Source organism: Pollachius pollachius (assembly GCF_949987615.1).
Source record: "Pollachius pollachius genome assembly, chromosome: 3".
NCBI classification, from domain to species: Eukaryota; Metazoa; Chordata; class Actinopteri; order Gadiformes; family Gadidae; genus Pollachius; species Pollachius pollachius.
Window position 1 is genome coordinate 3,935,463 of NC_136936.1, and position 21,054 is coordinate 3,956,516.

General features: G+C 46.8%; 1 protein-coding gene across 1 annotated transcript in view; it reads right to left on the reverse strand.

Annotated features, from left to right (window-relative positions):
• igsf9ba (immunoglobulin superfamily, member 9Ba) overlaps positions 1-15,217 on the reverse strand; it is a gene marked incomplete at both ends in the record, with an annotated part of 54,215 nt that extends 38,998 nt beyond the window's left edge. Inside the window, 2 exons of the mRNA XM_079733693.1 lie at positions 2,258-2,455; positions 15,154-15,217. Coding sequence (XP_079589819.1) covers positions 2,258-2,455; positions 15,154-15,217 — 262 coding nt within the window. The remainder of the gene's footprint in view (positions 1-2,257; positions 2,456-15,153) is intronic.
• Positions 15,218-21,054: the final 5,837 nt, after the last annotated feature.

The following is a 21,054-nucleotide window of genomic DNA, read 5'->3' on the forward strand; positions in this document are numbered from 1 at the left end:
ACGGAGCACATTCTATTTGAAAAGGGATGGTTTGAACTGGTTTCATGATGCGGTCGTTGTCCGTAGCCGGATACTATTTGGGAAGACTAATGCTAGATAAGCTGCAGCCTAGCAGTAGTAGTCATTTGGTTTCTGTGTAGCAAAAGACAAACCTTTGCGATTACCAGTTAAATGGATTAACTTTGAATAGGAAATTGCTTTTTGTAATTTGAAGCAATCTTTAACTCCAAATGTATTATGTATAATGTATCTAATGAATTTGATCAAACAATATTGGAAAGGATAGATTATTCGTCTCTTGATAAAAATAATAAAAAACATGGGTTGTTGTTTTAATAGTTTTTAAGTATATAATCAGGTCAGGGATTGCTTTTAATGTCCTTCCTTTTGGAAGTTGTCAAAATCTATGACCACCTTTTCAAGGCCTAAACGTTAAAATCGAACCTAGATCTTCATACAGGACTTGTGTGTAGCGTACATAAGTCCGTTGCTGTTGTGTGGTCGCCTCTTGTTTTAACAGTGGAAAACACGTGGGGAAGACAGACGAGGAATCAGGGCCATTCTTTGCACAGAGTAGTTCCCGAGCAGTTCCACCTATCAAAGGCATTCCTCGCGTGTCTGGAGAAGTTGTTAACTACAAAAACGCTGTGGTTCTTCTGCTCTATAAGGTAGCGCCACTACTTTGGCCCCCTCATGGTGTTCGTCACAGGGGGCTGGGAGTGGGAGGAGGCGGGGCGCGGTGGAAGGTGTCAGTAAGTCGTAGCTGGACTCGCTGCTGCCTCTGTCTGTATTTGGTCTGTGTTCTGTCATTCAGGCTAACATATGCTCCCCGCCGTTGCCTATTATCGCCCTCCCCCCCTTGTGTCGGGTTTGGAGGTACAGAGCGACGGTGGAGGGGGACAATGCTAGCACGGAGAGCTAACACAAATTACGCCAGGAGAAGGTTTACAATGGCTTACGCTCAGAGGCAATACACTTTACCTCACACCCTTACGTCCCACATCACCATAATAGGGAGAAAACATTGAATCACACCAGAAATGGCAGGTTAACCTTCCCCGTGAAACAGCATTCGGGAGGTTAATGTACGTAGCGCATTAACACGGTCATACATTATCTCTGGTTGTCAGAGAAAACGCAGCTTTCAGCCAAAACCTTGCAGGGAAATCTATATATAAAAATTAAGACGTCCAGAAAATTAGACCAGTAATGCAGAATCACTGTCGTAACTCCTCAAAATGCTTTTTAAATATACATAATTAGGATTGTTAAATGTTGAGGATTGTCTCACTCTGATGGTAACATGTGCCGTCGACTGTGGACTCAGTGCCAATTATTCACCCAAGCTGGTGTTATGTTAAGTTGTTCTGCTCGGATTTACAGATCTACACCAGAGACAAAAAAAGTCTGACCAGTAACCATCTCATCGCTGTTGTTTTATTTGAATATCAGAATAAATGTTACGAAAATCTGGGTTATTATCTTATCAGTCTCTCCATGCATTCTTTATCATTTCTATATATAGAAATATATATAGTCCATAATGGTTAGGGTTAGGGTGTTTGATTTTGAACAAAAAAGGTTCTTGGTTTGAAACAGCACTGTTCGGCAAGATGGCTAACCTCTACCTGCTCATTAATGATTCATATCTTTTATCCAAAAAAGTAAATGACTAAATACTAGAAAGATAGATAGATACATAGTAATAGTTATATTCATAAAATTCACAACAATATCTGGGGTTATATTTGGGGAACCCCAAATCTTATATTATTATGTTATTCTTTTTTATTATGTTATTCTTGTTTATTATTTGGGGTATGCTGGCCCTTTAAGAGTTCACTGGCCCTTAATGGCTTGTTATCCTTTTTTATTCTTTGGGGTGCACTGGCCCTTTAAGGGTCTTGTTATCCTTGTTTATTATTTGGGGTACACTGGCCCTTTAAGGGTCTTGTTATCCTTGTTTATTATTTGGGGTACACTGGCCCTTTAAGGGTCTTGTTATCCTTGTTTATTATTTGGGGTGCACTGGCCCTTTAAGGGTCTTGTTATCCTTGTTTATTATTTGGGGTACACTGGCCCTTTAAGGGTCTTGTTATCCTTTTTTATTCTTTGGGGTGCACTGGCCCTTTAAGGGTCTTGTTATCCTTGTTTATTATTTGGGGTACACTGGCCCTTTAAGGGTCTTGTTATCCTTGTTTATTATTTGTGGTACGCCGGCCCTTTAAGGGCGTGGCGGTAGGCCGGCCTCTCTCACCTGTGTACTCCGGGTCCACATGGGGAGGGTAGTAGCGGAAGTTGATGAAGAAGGGGATAGGCACTCCGAACTTGAACCACTCCACCACGTAGGGCGGCTGCTGGCCGTCCAGGGGGGGAGTCACGTCACACCCCAGGATCACGGTCTCTCCGGCGCGCGCCGTCACAAACCGGGGCTCCTCTCTCAATCCGTGGACACCTGGGGGGCGGGGGGGGATGTATTTACATTAATTTGTGGAAGGATTCATAGGGGATGGGAGTTATGTCGTGCTTTTCTGCATGCTTGGTATACACTGACACACACACACTTACACACACACACACAAACACGCATACACACACACACGCGCACACACACACACACAGACACATACACTAATGAGCTCACTCTCTCTCACAAACACACAAACACAAAAACACACACACACACACACACTGATGAGCTTTCTCTCACACACACACTCACACACACACACTCACACAGACAAACACACACTCACACAAACCCTCACACACACACACACTAATGAGCTCACTCTCTCACACAGACACACACACACACACACACACTGATGAGCTTTCTCTCACACATACACACACACACACACACATACACCGTCACACACACACACCCTCACACACACACAGACACACACAAAAAAATAATAATACCATGATGACAAAGTGTCCCGATTTAAAAACAATCATGAGGTAGTGGGTTATTCAGGCCTATCAGAGGAAAAACTTAATGTGCGACGTAAGAGCAACGCAGTTAGCATGAATCTCAGCGTGAACGGGCGTCTGCACGTGTCCTCCCTCGTTTCCCTCTCCCGCCTCTCCAGAAGCTCCGCCCCCACTGTTCCCCTCTGTCAGTGGGCGGGGCCTATGTGGAGAGGGCGGGGCCGTACTGTACCGCAGAGACGGGGCTGCCAAACGGACTGCATTTATACAGCGCTTTCCTAACCAGTGTCAACTCGCAAAGCGCTTTACAGTATTGCCTAACATTCACCCCTTCGTGCACACATTCACACACCCGACGGCGGAGTCGACCACGCAGGGCGACAGCCAGCTCGTCGGGAGCAGTCAGGGTGAGGTGCCTTCCTCAGGGACACCTCGACACTCAGCTAGGAGGAGCCGGGGATCGAGCTAGCAACCTTCCGGTTACCAGCCAACCCCGCTCTACCTCCTGAGCCACATGCCGCCCCATTGATCATGGCTGTCTGTCCGTCTGTCTGGCTGTCTGTCTGGCTGTCTGGCTGGTGAAGTCCGGCGTTACTATGAGGCAGCGTCGGCCGCGGCGCCGCGCCAGCGCCGGCCAGGCACACTGCTGACCTATCAGGTGACCTATCGGCGTTGACCTATCAGATGACTGAAAGGTCGACACACCTGCCTCAGCAGAACGCTCGCTGTGAGAAGGGGGGGGGGGAATGGATTTTTTTTCCTCCACCTCCCCCCCCACCACCTCTCAAGCGCCGGCTGCCTTCCACCCCCGCTTTCATTGAAGCTGCTGTAAGTTCTCCTCCTCCTCCTCCTCCTCCTCCTCCTCCTCCATCATCAGGCTAGGCTACCCCCAGCCCCCACCCCCACCCCCGACCAAGACCAAAAATCACTTCAGGGATCAAGAGACCTGCTGACGGTCCACCCTGTAGAGACACGTCGGCTGAATGGCTCGACGCCTTCATTAAGGGGATCGTTGGCGTGAGCGCGGCTCACGCCTTCACCGGGGACCACCGGGAGTGTGTTTGTGTCGCCGTTGTGTTGCGGGAACACCGAGCCTCCCAGCAGAAGTGTGGCGTGATCGCGGCGCCGGTGTGTGCGAGGGTGCCGAAGGGTCGTCGACCCCCCCCCCCCGACCAAACACAGCAGAAGGAAACGTCGGTGGGTTTTCTGTGACCCCCCCCGTCTCTCCATCCGAAATAACTCTAAGCCCACATGCGATGGCTGGTGATTGTGTTTACTAGGGTTTAATCCCCACGTCCTGTGATAGAGTTAATCCACTTTAGTTGATTTAGCCAGCTGACCAGCTTCTGGACACAAACTGAGCAGATTTAATCAAATTACACTTTTTGTTTTGTTGAGTGGAGACGCAGTCGGCCAGTCACGGCCGCACTCTCGAGATCTCTCTGCTGCTGTGCGTCTGTAGCGAGGCGCCGCGGCTGCGGCCTGTTGTCGACTACAACCCCCGCAACCAGCTGGACCCCAAAAGAGCCGGTGTCTGTGTGTGTGTGTGTGTGTGTGTCTGTCTGTTTGTGCATGTATGCGTTCACGTTTGTGTGTGTGTGTCTGTCTATCTGTGTCTGTGTCTATGTGTCTGTCGCCCACGTTTGTGTTACGTTTGTGTGTGCGGCGTCAAACAATCACAAAATGAACATAATCGAGTTTTTCGATTTCTTTTGTTTTTTATTAATATTTTTTTATTTAATGTTTTATAGAAAGGGCAGAACAGCTGGATACATATCTGTACATTATTTTGGATTGGAACATTTTCTTTTTGACCATTTTGTGTATTTTTTTTAAGGCAAAATTTCAAAGTTCTCAGTTACGACGTTTTTTTTGGGAGAGACACGCTGAATAAATACAACACGTTTTCAAACTCAAAAATTATCGTTTCAATAATCGTGATTTCAATATTGACCAAAATAATCGTGATTATGATTTTTCCCATAATGGAGCAGCCCCATGGTCTGGTAGCGCTTGTAGCGCTGGGACCACAGCAGCAGAATAGAAGGATATAGGTGCAAGGTGAAAACCTGGTTGGTTGCTGTGGGGTCGCCAGGAGCCGGGGGCTAAGGCAACACACTGACTGCATTGTTTTGTCTGAGTAAGTAGAGTCACTTGACATAATACTCGAGACCCCACGCCACAACACCAGGGCACGCGACCCAAATCCATTGTTTTTCCCTCCAGAGCGTGGGGATCGCACTCAGAGTTAGATTACCAGCCAATAGCATTAGAAGATCTGCTCGCCGGGGAGGGCGAGCGACGCTAAGGGTAAGACAACAGAGGAGAGTGATCGCTAAAAGAACAATCGGGTGATGGATCGGGTGCCTAATAATTTCCCGATCCCTTCATGATGCTCTGTCCACGTGGCCGTTAACGGAGACGCCTTCACCGCCGCCGCCGCTGAGTTCATTTTGTTAATGGGGGACGCAGTGGCCTGCAGGGCATTATGGGAGATTTATGAACAGGGACGTATTCACACTCTCAACACAAACATGAACGCTGCCTGTGTTGAATCATGAAACGTGCGTCGATCAATCACACTCTGTCTGCCTGTCCGTCTGTCTTTATGTAGAGCTACCTGGCCTTTTTCTTAATTTGATTCTTTCTATCAGGCGATCTAACTTTCGGTCCATCGGTTGATCTATCTTGTGTTTATTTATTTCTTCCTTTTAATCAATCAAGTCTGCCTGTCTGTCTGTCTGCCTATTTATCCATCAAAGTATTCCTCTAGCATTCCCTTCTTTCCTTCAATCAGTCTACCCGTCCAGTGGTCCGTCTTCGTGTCTACCTACCCAGCCTTTCTTTCTCTCTGTCAATCTGTCCGTCTCATCCCCCCCAACTGTATAAACATGAAACTATCTGCTTGTAATAAACTTCCACCAGCGTCGTCTCCTTCGCCTTCATTCTCTCCCTCCCTCCAGCCATTCGCTCTTTCTTTCCTTCTTTGTCTCACTAACCATCTCGCCCCCCAGCCGTCTGTCTCCCTGCTACCGGCACAATAGCAGAAGTGTGTGTGGGATCGATGGGCTCCGTATGACTACACAGCGATAGGTACCCGGCCCAGACCAGGACTTGCGAGCCACTGTAAACACCCCCATGAACTCAGGTTTCACCGTGTGTGGACTGAAGAGCCAGAGAACGAGCTGATGCAGAAGGATCTGTCCGGTAAGATCAGCACGGATCAGACATTCAATAAATCTGGGAGGCCAATTATGTTTAATGTATCCTGCATTTATAGAACTATTTTATATATATAAATATATACACACCTTAAAACAGTATATTTACAGCTGTGATGACATTTAAACCCTGCCCATTCCATAAGTCTACACCTTTGGGTACGGATGCATTATCTGGATTGCAGCGTAGCTCTGAGCGCACGGTTCCACAAAGGCCTGGGCGATAGCAGGGAACCGGGCCAAGGAGAGGGCCTCAGGGCGGGTCGGGCTCGTGTTGCTGAAGGAACGCCCCCGCCACCGCAGAGCCCTCGGTGTCTGAGTCTCCGGCCACGCTGCGCACGGCAGACATATGTTCTTAGTCAGGCGAGCGTCTGTCAGGAGTAGCACGATGAGTCAGCGAGCAGGCGGATCACAGGCGAGGCGCTAAACACCTCGAAGCAGGCGGGACGTTCTGACGGACACACAGTTTAACGTCACGATCGGCGCTCGCAACGGAAACGCCGTTCACCGCGCCGACGGAAGGAGGGAATAAAGGACAGGTTTAAAAATAGAGGCTTTCCGGGGTGAGGTCTGCTTTTGAAACGCTTTTACTGCAGTGAGTTCCGACGGATGTGTTGTGAAACGCTGTTAACTGAAGCCAAGGCGGCTCTAAGTGGATCAACCTTGGTAGGTTTAGATGATGTTTGGACGCTTTAACTCCAGCACACGCCGCAATCTTTGTGGCGTATGCCGCGGAGATCGTACGATACGGCGCCAGAACATCGTCACGGCGATCGGTCGGGCCGGCTATCCTGCTATCTTTAGATCTATTCCTGCTCCCGGAGGCGGTCCTGCAGATCCAATCTTCAGAACCCAGATCAAACGTTGTCGTTCTCAAATGAAACAATGAACTGTCACACATGCTCGGTCATTATCTCCGTAGAACTATATATATAATGACTCACGCGGTGCTGTGCTCTGTGATGTGTAGGTATTTGTTTGCTGCGAGACAGCAACACACCCAGGCACCGACGGCCACTCATAAATAGCCCGCCGTCACGTTCCCAACATCAACACCGGAGACGGTGTGATGTTTCACTGAGTCCACAGCACCCGGTCCCTAAACAAAACCAACGTAAACATACAGAGCAGCCGCCACAGTGTCGAGCCAATTAGCATACACTCATGGTGCAGAACCATGCCATATTCCGCTAACTATGAGTGCCAGCTGCTGCTTGATGCAGTATGGAGAGACTCGTGAACGACTCTCACACTCACTCTGAGACAACACAAAAATACACAAAACACAAAAGTGGGCGTGGCCTCAAAAGTGAGGGTTAGGGTTAGGGTGAGGATAAGGGCGCCAGATTGGAGTGGACATCCTCCCTGGTGATGTGGAGGATGTAATGGAATATAGACGAGGCCCGGGGCCACGGTGGAGATGGGATCTCAAGGACATGGGGCCCCTGGGCTGGAGGGGCCACTGACAGGGCGGTAATTGAATGCCAGCCTGCATGTGCTGAAGGTTACATTAAAGAGCGGCCCTTACTGTGTCGAGGTGTGCGTCTTTGTATGTGCACACGTGTGTCTTTGTATGTCCGCACGCACGTGGGTCTCAGTGTGTGTATCTGCATGTGTGTGTGCGTGTGTGTCTTTTTGTGTGTGTGTGTGTGTATATGGGTGTGTGTGTGTGTGTGTGTGTGCGTTTGTGTATCTGTGTGTGTGCGTGTGTCTGTGGGTTATTGTTTTCACCTGTGTTTGTTAAAAACATTGACCTGTATATGTGTGTGTGTGCGTGTGTGTGTGTGTGTTACTGTTTGCCACGGTGATTGTTAAAAACATTGACCTGTATCTGTGTGTAGGATGGAAGTTCAAACTCCAAGCACTGTCGCATCGTAGTGCAGCTAACCTCAACAGACAGGAACCCATCCTGAGCCATGATGACCTGGTCTCGTCTACAAACACTGTGACACGCACTAGAGGCTTTATTTGACTCATCAAGTCGGTTGAAAGGCTAGTGAATTTAATTTTATAAAGATATTACACACACACACACACACACACACACACACACACACACACACACACACACACACACACACAGTCCCACTTGTGGACTCTGCTGCACAAGAGTGCATTTAATTCACCTGCCTGACTGAGGATGTGGGCTAAAACCAGAATCACTGAGGCCCTGAAATATCCATCAAGCAGCTAATCACCATTTACCTTTCTCCCTCTTATCTCTTCATCTCTCCAGCGGCCGTCGTACCTACTCCCTAGCAAAGGGTCCCTCTCTCTCTCTCTCTCTCTCTCTCCTTTGGATTTCTCCGTGGCAATCTTCCTTTACTTAAGTCTTTCCACAGTATTCTGGCTTTTTCTTTTCTTTCCATCTCTTCTTCTGCACCTCTCTCTCTCTCTCTCTCTCTCTCTCTCTCTCTCTCTCTCTCTCTCTCTCTCTCTCTCTCTCTCTCTCTCTCTCTCTCTCTCTCTCTCTCTCTCTCTCTCTCTCTCTCTCTCTCTCTCTCTCTCTCTCTCTCTCTCTCTCCCCTCCCTCCCTCCCTCCCTCCTTATGATAACTCATAAGTAGCCTGGGGAGCGTCGGCAGACGAAGGAGCCCTCGGCCGGCCTTTTACAAACACGGGGCTGACTGTGCATTCAACGGCTCCCCGCCCCCGCCGACGGCGGCCTTGTTTACGACGTGGGCCCATCCCGCCTCATTTGACGTGATTAAACCCAGCGCACACAGAACCGCGGGGAGCTGGTGTTTTCTGCCTTCGGATCGAGACGAGGCGGTGGACTAATACTCTGGTAGAGATGCTCTCGATGGCGTTCGTCTCAACCTTAGATCAACGAAAGGTTGCATGACCTTGAGGTGGCTGTCTTCTTAGAGTCTGAGGAGACAGCCGCCTCAGGGTCATATCGTTTGTTTAATTCTCTGGAAAAGAGTCTGGGGTCTGAGTAGTGTAGTCTAGATTAGCAGTCGGTCCCATCTCCCATCACTGTGGAACCGGGCTTAATGCTGAAGTGTTTCCCGCTCAAATCAGAAAAGCCCTGATTAGGCAAGCAATGACCTCACATGTTCTAATGATGGACACTTCCTGGACAAAAGGGGGAGAGTGAGAAATATAGTGATAGATAGAGAGTTAGAGAGAGAGATGGAAGGATAGAGACAGAGCAAGAGAGTTATTAGGAGACAGGAGATGAGGAATAAAGATACAGACACAAGGTGTAAAATAGAAATGACCTGCCAGAAGTCTAAAGGACCTCACTCACAAACCTGACCAGTTGCCCATTACTGAAGGTATCCACGGCAGCATTTTCAGGTCATTATGCCTGCAATGATTCAGTTATGCTTAGATTTTCTCTATACAATTTTCAGCGAACCAATAAATTCCAGAGCCTTGACCTATAAGGCATTTGAAGTTGCTGTTATTAGTGCTCATCAGCCATTTGGTGTGAGCTGTCCAATTACAGTTAGTTATGGAAAATGGTTGTCATTCAACACGGAGCCATCACTCAGTACAACTCAGGAGCAATATGTGAATAATGAACAGAGCTCCATGACAACCACAGAGCACTTTCATTATTTCTCTAGGAAAACACATGAAATCAAGGACTAGCCTAAATCCGTCCTTTGTGAAACCTGCCTTTCCAACTCCTACATTTACTTAATTTCTCATCTGATCTCGATGCGTAATGCAGTTTTGAGCAACAACAGCCCATCAACACTTCTTTCGGGGGGGTATTCGCCTAGAATGTGTGCTCTGGCCTCCACACTTCAGATAGACCCTGACAGAGATGAAAGCTGGAATCGGGCAGTGTGCTACACCCTGTCAGAGCAAGACACAACTTGGACTGTACTAGTTAGGAGATGACAGTGGAACAGTGTGTGTGTGCATGTCCGTGTGTGTGTGTGTGTGTGTTTGTGTGAAGTTGTGTGTGTTTGTGCGTGAGTGAGTGAATGTGCGTGTGCATGAGTACGTGCTTGTGTGTGTTTGTGTGAATGTGTGTGTGCGTGAGTGTGTGCTTGTGTGTGTCTGTATAAATGTGTGTGTGCGTGAGTGTGTGCTTGTGCTTGTGTTCGTCTGTTTCTGTGTTTGTGTGAATGTGTGTGTGTGAGTGTGCCTTTGGGAATGTTTGTGTGTGTGTGTGTGTGTGTGTGTGTGTGTGTGTGTGTGTGTGTGTGTGTGTGTGTGTGTCTGTGAACATGAATGTGAATGTGTGTTAGTGTCCTTGTGTGTGTGTCTTTGTGTGTGTGTGTGTGTGTTTGTGTCCCTGTGTGTTTGTGTGTGTGTGTTTGGGGGGTGGAATTAGCAGAAAGAGTTGGCCCGTGCCCAGTGCTGTGTTGGCAGACGTCTGTCATCCACAGCTTGGGCGTAGGGATTTTCTAAGATCGTTTTTTTCTGGGGGTTTTGTATATAGCTTTACTAATGATTGGGAGCGAGGATGTAAGGCATTATGTCCGACTCACAAAAATATTATATGTCGGCCAAAAGTCTACTTTTAATTGCGAAGGGCTGATAATTTGATGAGATAAGCTTCTTGTGGTATAACAGAAGTGCAGGATGGCGGACTCCGACAGAAATCAAAATGGACAGTCGCCCTTAATGTGCTATCGCTAACGGGCTAACGCTAACTGACTTTTAGTTTCATGTTTTAATCAATGAATCTAATAAAATGTATATTTTAGGATACTTATTTTAAACACCCGACACATTATCAGTGCCATAACTGGCTCCAACGGTTTGTACGTATTTCATACAGCGTTCTTTCACCATAATGGCCAAAAACAATCCCAACCTATGTTGAGAATGTATTGTGCACTCAGGAGCACCTCAAGTAATGACTAAACAGTACATTTACTAAATCTAACGATTAATCAAAATGTATTTTATCCATCCAATCCGGGAGATTCAATTATATTTTCTATTTCCTCTTCACATATTTTGCCTGACTTGAATTACTTGCAACATTTAGTGCTGTGGCGATTTCAAACACACACACACACACACAAAACCCCACACACCCCCCCACACACACACACACACATGCACACACACACACTCCCCCCGCAAACATACTCACACGCACACGCACAGTGTGGGTGTGAGGATTCTGTTTTACTACTGATTGTCCGGCAGTAGGTATAGAGTCATTCAAGTATTGAGTTCCAAACCCGGTTGGACCCAGCGTTGGCTTTGTGGCGCTTGAGTGCTAAATCAACTTTTCAGGGTAATTCAAGCAGAAGGACGAGAAAGAAGTGTTCTATGAATCTTTTGTAGCATCAAAGAAACCCTTGGGTCACCTTCATACAGCTGAAAGCTAAAGAGGACTTGTGTTCAACACGGGCTCCCAAACACTCAAACATGGCAGGATGTTTGCTATCATATTCCAGCAAGTTTGAGAATAACATCAGATGTATAGATGAATTAACAACATACAAACGCCTGTGTTTTCCGTCAAAGCATTCACAGACGGTATGGTCTTCTGCCAAGGGTCAACAAACCCACACGTAGAATACCAATACATTTACTATCCTTATCCCCTACAGAACCTCAACACCCAGCAGATCAAACGCAGATCATATTCGCCCAACTTCAAATGCCTCCCGGGGACGAGGGCACACGGTCGGACACATCGCAGGGCGGCGGCGGACTGTTACACCATTTTATCAGACAGGCCACAACCAAAGACAGCCCCGGCCCAGACAAATTGCCCACCTATGTCACCGGCTGAAAGGGATCAGAGCCCGCCTCAGCGCTAACGGGGGTCTTCAAACCGGCCCATGACAGCTATGACACCTCTGTGAACAATGTTCACCGCCGTGCACTCTCTCATCTCTTCCTTTGAAGAACGGCCCGTCCAAAGGACTGCAGAACAACATAAAGCACGGCGAGCCCAAACACAGGGGCACATCACGAGGGGGGGGAAGGCTCCGGTGTCTCTTGACTAGCGAAGGGACGCTTTCACTTTTACAGGAAGGGAATTAGAGATGCGAAACGATACGTCAGGTGCGACGCAGGGCTCGACGCGCTGCTGTCAGAAAACACGTTCCGATTTAGCAGCAGACTTGAGAGCCGGCGGCGCGCCGTCTTGTGACTCAGGCGTGGCAGCGGCGGTGGCTCAGCGTGCAGAGACTGCCACCGGCGGCGTCTCGCTCCCACACTCCCCGCCGCTGACCTGGATTCCTTCTATCATCGTTAACAGAGCGACGGCCAGCAGCACTCCCAGACGTTCTCCCAGAATCCCTTCCAATAGTGCTTCCTGCGCGGTGATACAAGATTCAGTCTCTGCGAGATAAGGCAGCAGCTTGCTCGGGTGTTTGGCTAGAGGACAGAACGTTCTGCGTCGATCCCCGTTTCCAGCGGACTACCTGTAGGCTTCCTTGAGACTGACGCCTAACCCCTGCCGGCTCTCTTTTCCTTAATGTCATCTGAATGACACACATCTGAATTTTAAATTGTATACATACAAAAATCACCATAATGCCAAAATATAAATTTGTGAAATCCCACTGAATGTGAGCTGTACAGACCAGCCACGGTCGTTTTTGAACAGCAGTGATAAAACCACTGGCCCGCCATATCCCGTATGGAATGGTTGCCATGCATTTGGTTCCACACAGCACAGCCACGCAGTCCTCTTTCTGCTGAATTATGACTCTGAGGCGCTCTACACAATCCCACTCTCCGGCCTTCCCATGCACTAGTCTCACGTGGTTTCTTTAAATTGCTCCCTCGCATAGCGTTCATCGCACCCTGGCTTCCTTCCTAGAGTGATGGCTGCAGAATTTGTGTCAGCATATCCAAGTCCCAAAGACAAAGGCGAGGAACTGTCATGTCTGCCACTGCCGCGGTTCACTTTAGCGCACCGTCTCGGGCCTGCTGCTTGTCTACCCGACAATATGTTGTGGAGTGCAGTCTAACCGGCGCGTTTACCTGTCCCGTCAATCAAACCCATGTTACTTCCTGTATCATTTCCTGTCTGAAACTGAGTGAGCGCATCCAGTGGATTCATTGTCGTTCACATCAAGACCGTATTCAAACAGCGATTAAGATAATTATTATTATCCGTTTGGAGTTGCTCTGATAGGGTGTCTAAAGAACTAAGAAAGACACTCTGCCAATGAAGAACATGAGTTCAAAATGGAGACCCATGTTTAAACCCATCTTTCTTTAGGTTAGTCCCACACTGTGGTAATTCAGAACCCAGCCTGATGGTTGTATGTACAGGAGACAGGAAACCAACCGCCTTATATAATGATGTGGCATTCAATTACTGCCTTAATCAGCCTGTGAGCTAAACTCCTAGCCAGTGTATGCAAGTCCTTCCCCTGTAGTTTGTGCTAAAAGGTTGTTAATATCTATTTTTCGTTTTGAGGTTGTACATAATTCATTATAATTGAATGAATTGGATGCATCTTTGTACTGCCATGTGCATCTTGTAATATTGAATGTGTTGGTTTAGGGGAAACGATTTGATTACAATAAATCAAACCTCTTCATTTATTTATATGTTTACGCTTAAAATCTTTAATTGGCACCTTAAACAGGACAGCAGGGAATTAAGAAACAGGCCACATTATGCTAATAGTGCTTGGACAGAAAGTACATTAACCACAGACTTCAGCGTAGCACAATGTACGTTATCATGGTAGCTTCTCCCACCATCTTAGACCCATCTCAACCTCACAGAGCTCCTTATTCCAGCTAAGAATGGAGCGTGTGTGGTATTAGGCTCCCTTTAAAACATTTGAATGGATGCACAGAGTACGGGTGCAGATGGTCTCATGAGAAGTCCTCCTCTACACAGCCTCGTTGAACTGAACATCTAAATCACCAGCCTGGGACAGAAGGAGCAGTCTGAGAGGGCTCTGTTGTGTTCAACCTCTAGGATCTAGGGTCTGTCAGTGGCCAACTACAAGTCTGTAGTCCAATGATGCCTAGCATGACACACACACACGCACAAACGGACACACGGACACACACATACACGCACACAAACTCAAACTCACACACAGTGGTTTGCAACCGAATGCTTGTGTAACCCCTTCCAAAAAATGCAAATACGAAAGCCTGAACTATACTTATGAGTAATAAAACACAGGAACGTGGCCAGTGGCCAGGCCGAGCGTGCTGGCTACTCTCCATAGTCATGAGGGGTCATTGAGATCGGTTACCCAGCGACAGCACGGGCCACGTCTCCCTCGTCTGGTCATCCGCGGGAAAGCAAGGTTAAGTAAGTGCATAAGTCAATAGGAGACGATCAGGAAAAAATGCAAGAACGATATTTTAGATATATATTTCATGAGATATTCGTCATCGATGGATCGCGGTCGGCGAACAGCGACGCAGTAGTCGGCCAAACGGGCAGCAGTCAGACACTCAGACACCGTTCCCAAACGGATCTCTTCCCAGCATCGGGAGGACCACACGGAACCAGCCATGGACGCGAGCATATTCATCACATTTTTCAGGATTGGGGGGATGTCACACCCCTTTCTAAAGAGCTCAAATGGAACCGCTTGCTGGTCGTAGTAGTCCATGCATATTCACTCACGATTATGGCATTATTCACCATGTTTACCATTCCCCAAACGGTTCAGTGTGAGACAGCCATGGTTAGGCCCAGTGTGTGGCACCCATGCAGTTCATCAGTGGGATCCGAACCTATCGTTTGAAACGGGCCACATTTCGGACCGACCAGCATTAGCATCATAACAACGATCCAACGTGTGAATATTCACAATAAACGCATAAATCCACCCACGGTGCGAGGCTCTGCAAATGAATGAGCCATTTCTAAAATGGAATCAGCCAGGGCAGAACTTTGCACGTGACGTGAGATATGCAGCCATTTGTTACAATGAAGCAGCCACAGACACGTCGTGTGAGCCATCATCAGAAACACACACATCGCATGCTGCAGAACCACCACCACACAATGCACACACACCGTGCACACACAGAACATCCTATTATACGCGCCGCACTGGATCTATTGCACTTCAACTCACCTTGAGCGGTCGTTCCTCTGGTGCTGAATACACTTGCTATCAGAGTGGCCACATACCAAATCATAGTACTAGTGCCGACCAGCTATCACCAAGCAAAGTGTCACCCCGTTCGACCAGTCTTTCATATTCGACCTTGCGCCGGTGCGGTCTCCTTTAAAAACCCTCCTTTTTCATATCCTAGACGCTTTCCTCTTGGCGATTCCCTTCATCCCTTCCCTCCCCCGTCCTTCCGTCCGCATCCTCTCCTCCCGAAGAGACAGAGCACCTGCACCGTCGCGCTCCTCGGAGTAGACGTCCGAGCGTTTTACGAGCGCATAGTGGAACCCAGCAGTGGGAGAATGTTAAGCCACAGGTCCGCCTCTCCTGTCCTTCGATTGGTTACCGATCGAGGCTTTGGGGCGTGTATTGGTTATCCATACGCCCCCGCCCCCTCCCCCCCCCCCCCCCCCCACCGTGCCCGGATGACAGCAGCAGAGCAGTCATGGAGCGATTCAAGGTGAGTTGGAGCGTGCCGTAGTAGTGGAACCACCGCAGTATCATGCGCACTGACGGGGAGCCTGCTCCTCTTAACACCCCCCTCTCTCTCCCAGAGCCGCCATGTGGACCGCCGCGCCGCTTAGTATAATTATTTGTTAATACTGAAATGAATAACGCTTCGTGGGTTGGATCCGTCCTTTCAAGTCTCCACCCCGGTTAATGTTTAAAGACGCATGTGTTTATTGGGAGGGCGGATGAAACCGTGGCTGTGGTTGTGTGTCGTCTGTCGTTCATGTGTACCCTCGGGGTGTTGTTATATTCCCCATCGCCGACACCAAACGCTCGTTTTCTCCTGCCTCGGCGCCTCGTCTGGCGAGTGACATGGGTGTGGCGACGGATGCAATTTGGTTCCGCCGTTTCCTCGACGACTGGAAGCGCAAAGCTGCTGCTACTGCTGCTGCTTAATCACGCTGCTGCTGCTGCTTCCCACTGCGCACACACGCTTACCTCGCTAAGGCGCTCAAAGACGCTCCTTCTCGATTTAAACATGCACGGCCGCAGAAAACACGCAATTACCACTAGTTTGGGATCCTGCTCCATCCATGTTATCTGCCACACTTTTGTGTTTCTCTTCAATAAACGATGGTCATTTACGTTTTTAAAAGTGGCAAATAGTGTCAGAGACCGTGGGGACCCAATTTAAAATGTGATTTATATTTCAACAAATTAAAAATGTATTTAAAATATGTATTTAACCAAAATGTGCGTGTGTTTATGTTTGTGTGTGTGTTTTTACGTGTGTGTGCACATGTGCGTTTGTATGCGTGCGTGTGTGAGTGCTCAGACGAAGGTGATGAGCAGAAATGAGGATCAAATTAAACATATATATTTGTTCACATGATGCCTCCTCAATTTCCAGGCAGACTTTCAGCTTTCGTCCCTTATGACTATTATCATCGTTTTTACATAAACCTTTGTACACATCTCTCTCTTCAGGATTCCTGCAACCGGCAATGAATTCTGCACAGCAAGTCCTTAGCGACGGAACCAAGTGTCTTAGTGATCTGAGGGTCCTTCCTCCGGGGGGGATCTATAGCATCAGACGTTCGCACAACCATATTCCTCTGGTTCTGCCCCGTAGTCCTTCTCCACCTCAATGGCGTTTGGAGGGCAGAGTCACACTGTGAGGCCCCTGGATGCCAATAACCACTGTCAGTGGTGGATGGCCTGGGACGGGGGGATGGGAGGTTGACTGCTGCATGGCCAAACAAGGTCGCTGTGGACAGACACCCCTGCCCGGCCCCCGAGCCCGGCCCCTGACCCCCCGGCCCAACCGGCCCTCGGTGGAACACAGCTTAAACACACAGAGAGGATGAGAGCCCACCAGAGCCCTGTCTAATGACCCTCTGCGAAGCCGTTGTGTAAGGTACACATTCGGTTTCCACGGTGACACTAACATTACGTAATGGCTCTGGCGGGCTGCTCCAGGCACAGAAATAGAAAGATTTGGGGTAGGGTGGTGGTGCCTTTTGTGTGTTCTGCTTTTTCCGTGTCTGCGTGTGATGTCTTCCAGGAAAGGGTGACAGACTGTGGCGGAGAATAGATAAGGAGAGCTGAAATAATCTCTTATGTAAAATAGGTGTGTGTGTGTGTGTGTGTGCGGCTGTTTGTGTGTTTGTGTGTGTGTGTGTTTGTGTGGACCTGTATGTGTGTGTCACCGTGTATGTGTGTGAGTGTCCCTCTGTGTGTGTGTGTATGTGTATGTTTGTATTTGTGTGGACCTTTGTGTGTTTTTGTGTGTTTGTGTGGACCTGTGTGTGTCCGTGCATGTGTATGTGTGTATGTGAAAAGCATCCATTGTCACATATCCACCAGTCATATTCAGAAACATTACGTGAGCACTGTGGAATTAAACAAAAAATAATAAACAACTAACTCAACATTGCAACATTCATTATAGGATACTATATTATAACATAACATAGTATAACATCACATAGCACAGCCTAGTCTAGTATAGTCGTGTAGTATAGTATGTTTAGTATAGTATACAGCTGAATATAGTACAGTATGGTATAGTATGGTAAATTACTTATATTGTATAGTATATTATAGAATAGTATAGCAATATGGTTTAATAAAGTATGGTATTTAGTATAGTTCATAGTTTAGTATCAGGACAGGGTGATGATCCTGATGCAAAATAAATCAATAATCTGAAACAATATATAACAACAAAAAATGTTTTTTATTGATTTTCAAATTATTTTATTAGGCTGTTAGATTTTATGGCTAGAGCTGCTTTCATAGCATAGCCTGTTATTCAACAGCAGAGGTCTGCTTTCAGAAATAACAGACCACAGAATGCCAGAATTTGCCAAAATAGTGTTTAAAAAAGCTGTCTAATAGATTTGAGCAAAAACGTATACTATAGTATGGTGTGGTGTGGTTTGGTATATGGTATTCTAGAATAGTAAAGTATCTTATATAGTGGTATTACCTTGTGTGAGAACTTTGTTGAAAGAAATGTGTAGGAGTCAGTTCTGACTTCTTTGCGTCATGTGCAGCCTGGGTCACACACACACACACACACTCACACACACACACACACACACACACACACACACACACACACAACCACACTCTCACACACACACACACACACACACACACACACTTATATATACATGTATGTAGAGTTGCCATGGTTTCTTGTATCTCCATTGTACAGTAGTCTGACAGCTGCACGTTGCTGCGACTAAGCCTCTTAAATATTTTCCTTTTTCATATTCTACAAATTAGATAAACAGTATGGATATAAACTACCACTCCCATGTAGTACTAAACAGATATGAATTAAGCAAACCTAATTGTTCTTGCTTTGCAAAACTGAAAGTGCTCGATTACATTTACAGAACATGGAATTTAATTTATAACGTTTCGAGACTTTTACTTTGAAACCGATGAAACCTTAAAGCACGTCCCTGTTGCCAGTCTTGATGCTTCACCTGCCGCTCAGTGGAGTTGAGAAGGCTATAAATACCTAGTGTTAATTGAAGCCAATGTTCAGATCTGCCTCCTTTCGCTATCCAACGTGTTAAGGAGTGAACTCAGAGCCACAGCCCCTCTCTCTAACGTCGGATACATTCAGTTAGATACGCAGTTTCTTAGTCATGATGATGATTATGATGATGACAGGACTCCAAGTTAAACATGCTGATTCTTTCAATTTTATCTGAAGAAAAACCTCAATTCCCTGTGCTTTTATTTTCTAGTCCAATATTGGAATACGTTATTTTAAGTCCAGTACTGTGGTGTCCCCCTCTGTTGGCCAGTGTCTGATAGCACAGATGACCTGCAGCATTGTTGTGTGAATACTAACTAAATTAGCTATCATGTGGTGATTTATATGTTATTATCGTATCCGATCTTTTGGCTTTGGTTTGTTAGCCCCTGATTCAAAGCGTATGTTTAGCCTCTAGTGAGCGAGGTGTTGCAGCAGGCAAATGGCCTGTGGGGTGTTTAGCACACGTCTTGATGAGTGTTTCTGAAGTTTTAAGCAGTAGGTTCGGATCCTGGCAATGAAACGCCCTCATCAGCTTTTCAGTCGTTGAGCTTTTGCCTCTCAAATTAAACGTCTTGTCAGCACAGTGTCATATTGGATATGAACAATAAACTGGCTCCGTTTAGTAGTTTTATGACAGCAATACATTGGAATGAGATGGAAGTGACAATTTATTGGCTAGGTTGTATATATTTTTGAACAATGGGGAATTGAACCATTTAGAATACTTACACGGTCACTCTGATCATTTAAACAAACCACATGTCGTAGTATTATGATATTATACCATGATAGTTTTACATGTAGGCTATACTTGCACCTCTGGCATAGATGATCGTCTGACAAAGAACAAACATTTTCTTAACAATGTGATTAAAACATTTTTGTGAAGTTTCATCCATTAACTTGTTTGCCATTAGTTAGTGGCAAACATACATGCTCGCCCTGTATCGTTGACAGTGCTGCACATTTGTTATAAATAATGTTTGCAGCGTTTTGAATCCTTGTGTTTTCATCATGTGCTTATCATTCGTTATAGCTACATGAATACCAAAATTTTATTTATCTGTGTGTTCAAATCCGAAACAGGATCTCAGCGTTGATATGACAGTAGTTCTGGCAAAAATGATAGATATGGTAAGAAAACATGATTTTGGGATGCAGGATTTATTAACAGCAGAAATATGATGAGGAAATTAAGTGTGTTGTTTTGCAAGTGTACTCTAATTATAGCTGCAAGGAGGGAGCTGGCAGCTGCATAAAGATCTTGAAGGTTTAGGCAGGTGTCATGGCAGCGAGAGCTAACTAAGATATGTCTTTATATGGAGATTATTTGTGTGATTGAGGCATCAGTATTAACTTAGCAATACGCTATATACTAGTAATATATATGGCATACATTGTAGCATATTGCTACACAAAATAGCAATAGGATTAATAAATGTATAATTAAAACCTGGCCAATGAAGTAGCATCAACTCTCAAGGGCTACTTAAGGCTTACGACACTATTAAGTGACACTGGACAAGTAGGCTTTGTAAAGCCTAGAAAGCATGAGAAACCACTATGGTGCTCTGGACATTAGCTACTGTGCGTGTCTCACTAATCCCGCTGTAATGACCCACTTCCATCGAGCAGACTGGTGGCGGCGATGGTTCATTTGGGACATTTTATTCAAAGTGCCTTATATTGATACAGGGACAGATCCATAAGGATCAGGCTGGGGTTAAGCATCTGGCTTAAGGATGCTTTCAGTTAGGCTGAGGACATTAGGGATCGAACCCAGAACATTCTGACCGAGGGTTCAAACGCTCAGAATAAAGCTATGAATCTCTGAGTGCTGGACGTAGCCCAGCCCCTAACGCCTCGTGCCCACTGCACCGTCCGTCAGAGGACGTCGGAAGGCGTGGCTGACGGATGGGGGAGCTTTCCAGGGTCGTCAGAGCCCGAGTAGTGTCACAGTGCTTAAATTTGCATAAGCGATCTGATTGGATGACGGATCCGTCGCTGCCGAAAAAGTTGAACATTCTTCAACTTTTTGACGGCGCAGACGGATCCAACGGAACGGACGGATCCACAATGCATTGCGCGTCCGTCCCCATTCAAAGTCAATTGGGATCCTTCAACGGACGGATGCAGTGGGCACGAGGCGTAAGAGCCGGCAGGGATCACCAGAACTCTTGGTATTACGTGTTGAGCTAGAGAAGCCGTTGATATTTAATATGATCATGTTTTTAACAAAAACAACATTGTTGTATGGATTTTTCAAAAGGTCACAAACTACGGCGCTCGTGTGTCAGTGGATATGCCGGTATCCGGTTTCACCACCGAACTTGAGATCCGGCTGAAATCATTGTTCA